Here is a 10,823-nt window from a genome sequence, read left to right as displayed (position 1 = left end):
TACAGCAGGGCCCATTTGAGCCTTTGCAGTCAGTCGAGCTAAAGTTTCTTTCAATGAAAACTCTGCTCCTGCTTGCACTGGCCTCCATCAAGAGGGTAGGGGACCTGCACGCATTTTCGGTCGTGGCACACAGGGTGTGCCGGCCCTGCTATGTGCCCAAGGTTCCTATTACCACCTTCAGGTAGTGAACCTGCAAGCGCTGCCCCCGGAGGAGGCAGACCCAGCCATAGCTTTGCTTTGTCTCATCCGAGCCTTGAGATGGTACGTAGACCGGACACAATGCTTTAGGACCTCAGACAAGCTCTTTGTCTGCTACGGAGGCCGGCAGAAGGAGAAGACCGTCTCTAAGCAGAGGATGACCCACTGTATTGTGGATACCATCACCTTGGCTTATCAGGCACAGGGTGTGCCCTGCACACTCAGGTTGCGAGCTTACTCTACTAGAAGTGTTGCATCCTCCTGGGCGCTGACTCGTGGCGCCTCAGGTAGTGAACCTGCAAGCGCTGCCCCCGGAGGAGGCAGACCCAGCCATAGCTTTGCTTTGTCTCATCCGAGCCTTGAGATGGTACGTAGACCGGACACAATGCTTTAGGACCTCAGACAAGCTCTTTGTCTGCTACGGAGGCCGGCAGAAGGAGAAGACCGTCTCTAAGCAGAGGATGACCCACTGTATTGTGGATACCATCACCTTGGCTTATCAGGCACAGGGTGTGCCCTGCACGTTCAGGTTGCGAGCTTACTCTACTAGAAGTGTTGCATCCTCCTGGGCGCTGACTCGTGGCGCCTCACTGGCAGATATTTGTAGAGCTGTGGGCTGGGAAGCCCCCAACACGTTCGCTAGATTCTATAGCCTTCATGTGGAGCCGGTATCCTCCTGTGTTCTCACCTCAAATGGGTAGAGGCACTGAGAGGCCTTGGTTTAGTGTCAGCTTGCTAAAAATGCTCCAGAGTGTCTATACTGTAGACCCTGTTGAGCTCCTCCATCCCCTCAGCAGCCAGAGGTGGCAGAACGGCTGCTGTTCCACCACTGAGCGGCCGGGTCACCGGCTCGGCTCCTCAGCGAAAACCTGATATACGTTGCACCGGCTGCCTTTTTATGCTCACGCTGTGATCAGCAGAAGCTGGATGCAATCATCACATGCCCAAATTCGTTTAGTTTACACTCAAAGTGGATTGGTCTAAGAGAGATCCATACGTAACAGAGACGTTTTTCTTGTTTTGTGAGGAATTGAGGAAGTAATGTGGAATTAAACATTAACCAGCCACTGACTCTCTGACCTTTAAGCAACAGCAGTTTCAACTTTATGGGCTGAACAGCAAGGTTCTTTGAAAGCAACCTCTCTCTTTCTGTCATGCTGTTTTATGTTATATATTCTATCTGCTGACCTTGAGAACAGCAAAGAGAGATAAGAAAAACTAAATGTAACACTGCATCTTTCAAAAGCGAAGCCAGTTGTGTGTGGACCTTGAAATGCACCGTAAGATGAAAAACCACATGAAGCAGTGCACACTATCTCCTGTATTTATAAATACAACCTAGATAGAAAATTTTAAAATTAAAAGTGCATACACTACCTTGAGTTAGAATCAGTGCTATTCAGTTGAAGATTGGGTTTTCATTGAAATAAGTGACCCTGACCAAAGCACGGTAAGACACTGAAGTGGAGAGAGGCTTTTATGATGCCCTATTGGATTTGGTGTCTCTATGTCCACAGTCATCCAAGCACTGCAAATTAGACTGATGAACCAATGCAGCCCCGTCGAATTTACTCTGACTTGTTTTCACCTTGTCATATTCATTAGATTTATTCTGCTATGACTGCTATATGAAAAAAATACCTTTTAGGGTTTTTTTTCATTCTTTTAGTGTGGGTTTATCCAAGAGTGGAACTAATTCTTCTTTCTTACTTTTCTTTCTTTCTGGCTGAAGTCAAGAGTCCCAAATTTTCTAGGACATTCTAGGACATTCTAGTCTATATAATTTTTTTGGCCAATTTATTGTTCATCAAGTGAAAATGATATGCATGACCTCTCCTCAAAAAAAAGAAGCATGATTTAAGGTATCATTCAGGTCCGTAAAAAGTGCACAAAAGTTTAATACTAAGGGGTTTAGAATGTACAAACAATTAGCCTTAACAAGCACCACTAATTAAAATAATAAATTAATAAATTAAATAAATAAATAATATATAAATTATTGTCCATTAACAGTGGAATTTTGTCCAGACTTAATTTGCTACTAGGAAACTAGAATATTGCACTGCTAAGATCAGATCCTTTGACGAAAATATCTTCAGACAGACCTCTCCCTTTGGTGTTAGGATGGTGTTTAGGAAGTCATCCTAGTTTCAGAATCTCAGTGGTCGTGGAGTAGTTTCCTCTCAGGGCCTGAGATCTGAATGAGTGGCTCTGATAGAGGCTGAAGTACTGCTTCACTGGGCAAACCCAAGTGGCCTGAACTGTAGAAACATTTGAGTGGTTTAGGAGCCGATTTAAGTGGGCGACCTGACAGAGCACCGTCAGCTAATTCTCCGTAATAGGGAACCAGCTTATTAAACATTACTGACATAGGTCTAGTTACCTACTGTAACAAAGGCAGTGAACTTGGTTTATTATACAATTATTATCAGTGTTGGGGAAAGTTACTTTTAAAAGTAATGCATTACAAGATTGTGTTACTCCCTAAAAAAGTAACTAATTACGTTACTTAGTTACTTTTTATGGAAAGTAATGCGTTATATTACTTTTGCGTTACTTTCGCGTTACTTTTTAAATATAAGCAGGGCTTGATTGTTTTTAATATAAGAAGTTCTATTTATAGCAAATATAAAAGCCCTTTCACACCAAAAAGTGTAATGAATAAACCTCAGGCTGAAGCAAAAGTAAATTCACGTCTGTACAGTAGAACGCAAGAGAAGAAACACTTTTCAGCAATAAAAAAAATCAAAGCACAATTGTTAGTTTCTCTAAAGTCATTTTTGCTTATTAGTATGGTTGAACTGGATCATCAAAGGTCAGCAGCAAAGATATTGGTAAATAAAATGAAATTAGATACATATGTTATTTAACATACTTCATTATTGCAGGTTTGCATCATATTCTGAGTTTACATTTCACTGTTTTAATTCATTTTGATGAATAGCAAATCAGTTTTTTGTGAGTGGCATGAATTAATGCACATTCACATTTAGTCTAGAACTACAGTAACATCATGTTCACACAGCGCACACAACGCCTCTGTACTTCCGAATTTCTCCCAATATGGGGACAGGAGAGCTGTCAGTCAATAAATGGGAAAACAAAGTAACTGGCATTACTTTTTTGAAAAAGTAACTCAGATATTTTCTTGTAAATTAAAAAAGTAATGTGTTACTTTACTAGTTACTTGAAAAAAGTAATCTGATTATGTAACTTGCATTACTTGTAATGAGTTACCCCCAACACTGATTATTATGTATTATACAATATGCCATGGTCAAAATCCAAATATTCAATCAGGGTTATTATAGTTAACTAAAACTAAAATGTAAACCTATTTTTTTAAGTCTTTTATTATCCTTTTTATTATTAATAATGATAATAATAATGATAATAATAATAATAGTTTTAATACATCAAGTTAAACTAAATGAAAATGAGAAATGTTGCCTTAGCAACTATCTGAAATAATAATAATAATAATTTAACAAAAATGCAAACAAGAAATATAAAGATGAAAATTAAAACAAATTCTAAATATTAATAAAAACTATAATAGTATCTCAATGATAATAAAATAACACTGGTTCAATAAATGAGGCTAACAAATCCAAAATGACAGACAAAACATGCAAGAGATCAGTAATATAGCCAAAATATGAGATAAGTATATACAGGCATAACTGCAGCAAGAATGAGACTTCACAAACATTGAATGACTCAGACTGCCTTACATCAGAGCCCTCCGGTACCCCCCCCCCCCCCCCCCCCCCCAGTACACTGGCAAAGATACAAGAAACCTTAGACAAGAGGCCTTTTTAATGGATGTCAATGAAGAAGAGTCTTCAATACTCTAAATGAACTGGCTTTGTGAGGAAACAACTCACAATCGACAGACTTTTTGGCTAATCGTCAGAGTTCCCTTTCATGGGAACTTCGAACTGCGTCCTCTAGGGGTCGCTATGGGGAATGCCTCGTCGTGACCCGTGTCTGAAGCTTCTATGGCTTCATAGTGACCATCTTACTGATGGTCCGGTCTAGAGGCTTCTTCGGACAGAGCTCTGACGCGGGAACCATGGTGGGTGAGTACGATCCATGTCTAATACTGTATATGTATATATGAATATATATGTATATTTAATGAGACTGGTGGTTGTGTGTAAAAATAACCCTTCTGCTAGTTTTCTTTGCAGTGTTTCCCGGGACTTGTGTGTTTCTGTTCCTTTTCTAGGGTAGGTCCTCGAAGAGCACCCCCTCTGCTGGGTTCAGAAACCGGGTGCTCGACTTGCAGTGCGTATTTCCTCAGGACACCAAGTTCATCCACACTAAGGCCAATCGCTTCGAAGAGGTAGCCTGGTCCAAATACAACCCGCAAGACCAGCTGTACCTGCACATCGGCCTCAAGCCACGAGTCCGGGATCACTACCGCGCCACTAAAGTGGCGTTCTGGAAGCACCTGGTTCCTCATCTGTACAACCTTCACGACATGTTCCACTACACCTCCACCACCACCAAAGTGCCACCGCCCGAGACGACTCAGAACTCCCTGTCCACCAAACGTCCCAACGGCAAAGCATGGCCGTTCAACACCAAGCGGCCTCCGATGTCTCCAGCCTACAACAGCGAGAGCGGGAAGGAGCAGTGGAATGGAGAAGAGGAACCAGGCCCTCTGTTGGTGGAGAACCCACGGGATTACTCCACCGAGCTGAGCGTAACCATCGCAGTGGGAGCTTCTCTGCTGTTCCTCAACGTTCTGGCATTCGCCGCTCTGTACTACCGCAAGGATAAGCGCAGACAGGAGCAGCACCCACAGCCCAGCCCTCCACGAGCCACCACCGCCAACGACGTGAACCGGCACGCCCCTGAAGAGGAGATCATGTCCCTGCAGGTCAACCAGACGCACCACACATAATGTATATTAAAGTAGTGTTTATAAGCGCAGCAATGATTTGTTGACAGTGGTAACCAAGGAAATGCTGTATTTGTCATGTATGTCATAAGTGCCTCCTGCTGTCAGAGAGTGAATTTGCATCCTCATGCAGCCCGTCTGCTTTTTATGTAGTTTTAGGCCCCGATCAGACAGAACGTGTTTTTTGCAGTGAGAGGTGCCTTTTTTGAATTGTTTTCTATTGGCAGTGAGCGTTTTGCACGCTGTTTATGCGCCCCGGGCGCCCCGCGTTTTAGCCGCTTGCTGTGCCTCCTGTTTTTGCAGGAGCACTCTGAGCCCCTGACGAGCGAGCGTTTTCAATTCATTCCTATGGAAGTTGAGCTTAAACACGCAGTGAACTTCACGCGGTGCATTATGGGATTGAAAGTGGCGCGGAGAAAGCGTTGAGAGCGTCCGTGAGCGGCAAATAAGGTTGGGCATTCCTCGACTTTATGCTAATATCGAGCGAAAAATGCCGGTGACAACCAATCGTCGTTAAAAGAAGAAGAAGAAACACAAACAGGGTATAAACCTAGTTCTGTCATGACAACTCTCGGAGGGATTGGCATGGTAATGTACATGACAATGTTAATGTATTTGGTCTTGGCGGAATAGATCTGCTATGCAGCTGCTGCTGCGGCAGAGCAAGTACAGAGACTTGCTACTGCCAAAACATCCACAGCATGCTGATGTGGGTATGTAAGAAATATTGCTGCTGCAAATATAACATACATGAAATAACCCCCCTAAATATTCGCATACATGAATCACCTCGTAGCAGATCTATACAGGTGGAGCTGGGGAAGGTGGAGGGTTTCTGAAGCAAGCTGCACTGCTACTGCAAGCTCATTGGCTACTGATACAAGAGAGAACCAATCAGCTGTGCCATGTGATAGTGATGTCATTAGGTCAGATTGAGTTAGACCATTTGGACTGCGCCATCTAGAGTTTCATACCAGAACTCTGTATTTTTCAGAGGTGTGCTCTGCCCTAAATTTGACATGCCCCAAAGCAGTGGCGTTGTGGCGTTGCCAATGGCACTGAGCGCAGATTTGATGCTGTAGTGGAAACGCACCGTAAAGTTGAAAAAAAAGCAACTCTGAGCAGAAAAGCACCCAACATCTTTCGTTTTTTTTCCATTGTCCAATCGAATGAATGGAGAGGTGGGCCTTCCATTGTGCTGATGAAAGTTTACCGTTGCTTAGAAAGTCTGGAGAATGCAATGATGGAGGAGAAACTTTTGGTGTCTGTCGCGGGTTACCAGGAGCTGTATTTTTTAAGGTTTTTGCTAATATGACAGTTTACTTAACAGCAAAAACCAAAGATTTTAGAGCGCTCGCGCTGTAGTCCTTTGATTAGACTGACAGGACAGCTGATTTGGTGGTTGCCTAGCAACATAAAATACTGCAGCACACTGATCTTTTTTAAAAGTCACCAAAAAAAAGCCAGTGCGGTGCGCCTCCTCGCATTTTCAGACCTAAAAATACATGTTCCGTAGCATTAATGTAGCATAATCTGTCAGAACAAGTCAATTTGCTTCAAATGCATTTTCTGTAAAAGATGCATTTTCTGCTGGAAACATGCTGATATTTCTTAAACAAAAATAATAATTTCCGTGCAGGTCAACCAGACGCACCACGAGTGTGACGCAGGGCCACCCGGAGACCCCTTACGGCTGGCTTCGCTTCCCGACTACACGCTGACTCTGCGACGCTCGCCTGACGATATCCCGCTCATGACGCCCAACACCATAACCATGATCCCCAACTCGCTGGTGGGCATGCCCAACCTACATCCATACAACACCTTCACAGCTGGCTTCAACTCCACCGGCCTGCCACACTCCCACTCCACCACGCGTGTATAGCTTTATGGCCATCCGACAAGAGGGAGGGATGGGGGAAGAGTCTTTGGCTTCAATGAAAACACTGATGTGAGAGGAGGGGGTTCAGGACGATGGCGGAAATGAAAAGATTTGAATAGACTTTTGCAAAAAGCAGTGACAAGTTCTTTCCAGATGTCAAGTTGTTCAAACCTGCCAAAACAGAACTGCTCTCTTTCCTTTGAAAAGGGACGAGCGTTTCAAGCAGTATTTTTTCTAATCATCGTTTTAAAAGAGAAGAAAGAAACGCCTTTTTAAGCAGAATCGGGCGAATGGAGCGATCACTTTTTTCTTGAATAAATAACAAAAAAACGAAAAACAAAGGAAAGTGCATTTTATTTCCCATCACAGTCTTTTGTGGGAAACATGTTTCAAAACAATGGCCTCTAAGGTGACATCTGCATTATATTGTTTGCTTTGCTTTTCCTCCACCACGCGTGTATAGCTTTATGGCCATCCGACAAGAGGGAGGGATGGGGGAAGAGTCTTTGGCTTCAATGAAAACACTGATGTGAGAGGAGGGGGTTCAGGACGATGGCGGAAATGAAAAGATTTGAATAGACTTTTGCAAAAAGCAGTGACAAGTTCTTTCCAGATGTCAAGTTGTTCAAACCTGCCAAAACAGAACTGCTCTCTTTCCTTTGAAAAGGGACGAGCGTTTCAAGCAGTATTTTTTCTAATCATCGTTTTAAAAGAGAAGAAAGAAACGCCTTTTTAAGCAGAATCGGGCGAATGGAGCGATCACTTTTTTCTTGAATAAATAACAAAAAATGAAAAACAAAGGAAAGTGCATTTTATTTCCCATCACAGTCTTTTGTGGGAAACATGTTTCAAAACAATGGCCTCTAAGGTGACATCTGCATTATATTGTTTGCTTTGCTTTTTGATTTCTTTTCAATGCCTTATAAAGAGCTGTTTTTTCACTTAATTTGACGATCTTTCCCTGAGATGTGTCTGTGTGGAACATGGCGATCTGACTCGAGCGGTTGGATCCCAGGAAGCATTAGACAGACGACAAATATGGAAACGGTGGATTGAAATGGGAACTTCAACTCATTTTCCAGTTGCATAAGCTCACATGTGGTGTTTTAACTTTTTTTCTTGGTTCCACTGAAAGTCTTTTGTTTGAAACTTTTCAATTGGACAAGACTGGAGATAAAGACTTTACTGTAAGAAGTTACTGTAAGTGTTTTGTTTAAAGAAAAGTGCATCTTTTACAACAAAATTATCTATCGGCTCCTGTGTCAAATTCCCATGAAATGCACACGCTCAGAGCACTGTTTGACTGATGTGCTTGTGTGAGAGATTCTGGGTGTGAATGGGAATATTTGAGTTGAGTCTATGTGTGTGTGTGTGTGTGTGTGTGTGTGTGTGTTGAATTGCCTTTGCCATGTTTTCTGTTATATATTTGTGTAATGGGGGTGGGGGGGGGCTTCTTTACCACTGCATTGATTTTGTTCACCACAAGTAGTGTTTCAGCTGCGTCTATTGTCGTCTGTCTTTTGCGAAATAGAACTTTTTGTTATTTTAAAAAAATTACATATGTCTAATTTTGCTTAAGAATTACAAAATAAATCTATTATTTTACATGCAAGAGAAAACAATAGCTTAAGATTGAACTGAACTAACTGACATGATTCCATTGACTTTGTAAGCGTTCCTCTCGACTGGAGACAGTGGCCTCTTTACACTGAATAACCTGACTTCAGTGTAGACATGTGTTTCTTTAAATATATATATAAATATGGGCATACATACATATATGTATAGGGCTTTTATGAAGATTTTGCTCAGTAGCCATTGACCTGAAAGTGTAAATGACCATTATTATTAATTATTAGGCTGAAAGCACCAATACACAGAGGGCAGAGCAGTTAGTGTCTGTACTAGTTTTATCTTCTACACCATAATCTGAGACCACAACAAGTGTCTTTTTAATAGCTCTATATGTATATTTATGTATAAATATATTTAATATTTATTTATGTATACCAGATGTATACATGCTGATTGTGCCATGTGCCAAATTAAACCATAAAACTGGAGAAGAAAACGGTTTCCAAAAAACTTTATTTTATTTATAAGTTTTATTTTTGCACAACTCCATCACAGTTAAATGCATATTTCCTATCTGATCTTTGTTGCTTAACATATAACACATTTTCATGAAATTATGGGTGGAATTCAAGGTAATATGTTAAATCAGAAATCTGTACCCCCAAGTCATTTTGTAGTATGATTAGCACAAAAAATGCTAAAATACCCCTTGAAAACTCCATTTTGCAAACATGTACAAAGTTAATCTCTTACTATAGCTCTGAAAGGAGCTGATGCACGGTATAAATGAATATTTCCATTAATTAGATGGACCATTTTCTGATTAAATGAATTATTCTTGTAGTAACAGCTACATATATTACTGCGTTTATCGAATGCCATGTTTGGGAATATTAGAGCTTGATAATGATCCCACACGGTTTCCTCATGTCTGACTCCATAGTCACTGCTAACAGAATCACACCAGGTTTTATATTGCTTTGTTTGCACCTGTTAATATGGATCAGAAGTGTTGCTAGGTTTTTGACAAGTGTTGTGGAGTAACTCATTACAAAATAAATGTAACTGTAATCTGTTACAGTTACTGAGAAAAATGTTAACAATAACACAAAGGGGGTTACATTTGAATATTTTCACACACATATAGATTTGATTAACTTCTTACCCAAATTTCTTTGACTGCTTTAAAATGTGAGACACCAATGTTTCAGGAGCTTATAAGACACATGCTTAACTGTTTTATTTCGTCTTTTTTTAAGATTTACTTTTTTTTTTTGATGCCGGTGTTTGCTGTCAAAGATTTGATTTCAAAAACAGTATCATAGCTATTAAACGGTTTCTTGTTCTGGTTTTAAATCTGTATTTAACCTCAGAATGATCTCAAAGTTAAAAGAGCTCCTAAAGTCTGATTTTGTTGTGGCAGTGCTTTAAAATTAAATGATTATAATCTTAATTCAAGTAAGCAATCAGTGTTGAGTGCTACTGTAAGGTTAACTGTGCCTGCTTTACAGTACACACTAATTGCACGCACAAGGTAATACACATTAAACAGAGCTAATAGCACATGCTCTAAGGTGTTAAGAGGCGATCTCAACCATTGCAAGCTAACGGCGCATTTTAATCTTATTAACCTTATGTGCTGTGCCAACCCGACTGCGACGGCTGCAAGCAAACAATAAAACGAGCTTGCAGGTAATTGCATGCAAAGGAAGGAGAATAATTGCATGTTTGAATGTTGCATATTAATTGAAGACAGTGAAGCGGTCATATAGAACTAATGCGTGTTGAGTGATGTGTGGATGTAATAATTGTGAATGACTTCCCATCGTTTGAATCTTATCTTTTATTGAAAACAGGACCCAAGAGTGGGGATTTTAAAATGAATCCATCCATTCACCACCAGTATCTGTATTCGGTTAAAGCGTTTTACCCATTATTGTTATTCATTTTAATATTAAACAAATCATACAAATACAAATGATAATAATGATAAAATCAATGAAACCCCGCATACATCATTAGAGGAAAGACTGTTGAATTTAAAAAAAAATAAAGGATTAAACTATACAGTCAAGACATTTTTTAATAATTGAGAAAACTTGCATTTAGCAAACAGATTTGATCGGGTGCATTTTCAGCCTAAAAGCTTTAGGCTAAATACTAAAGTCTAAAAGTGAGCTATATTTGAATATGGCTAGCGTATTCTTGTCAACACTACTTCCAAAAAGCACCAGTTTGTTTTGAAATCAATTTAGCTAT

General features: G+C 40.6%; 2 protein-coding genes across 2 annotated transcripts in view; both read left to right on the top strand.

Annotated features, from left to right (window-relative positions):
- The window catches only part of LOC107567369 (neuroligin-3), a 23,279-nt gene extending 18,743 nt beyond the window's left edge, over window positions 1–4,536 (top strand). Inside the window, exon 2 of the mRNA XM_016253036.1 lies at window positions 4,487–4,536. The gene's annotated coding sequence lies outside the window, so the exon portion shown is untranslated. The remainder of the gene's footprint in view (window positions 1–4,486) is intronic.
- Window positions 1–7,417, top strand: part of LOC107567363 (neuroligin-3-like) — an 8,132-nt gene extending 715 nt beyond the window's left edge. The window contains exons 2-3 of the mRNA XM_016253030.1: window positions 4,505–5,086; window positions 6,747–7,417. Of these exons, the coding sequence (XP_016108516.1) occupies window positions 4,505–5,086; window positions 6,747–6,992 (828 nt within the window). The 3' untranslated portion in view covers window positions 6,993–7,417. The remainder of the gene's footprint in view (window positions 1–4,504; window positions 5,087–6,746) is intronic.
- The last annotated feature ends 3,406 nt before the right edge of the window (window positions 7,418–10,823 follow it).

Source organism: Sinocyclocheilus grahami, unplaced genomic scaffold (assembly GCF_001515645.1).
Source record: "Sinocyclocheilus grahami isolate Dianchi unplaced genomic scaffold, SAMN03320097.WGS_v1.1 scaffold1150.1, whole genome shotgun sequence".
Classification (NCBI taxonomy): domain Eukaryota; kingdom Metazoa; phylum Chordata; class Actinopteri; order Cypriniformes; family Cyprinidae; genus Sinocyclocheilus; species Sinocyclocheilus grahami.
This window is presented reverse-complemented; position numbering and strand designations above follow the sequence as displayed.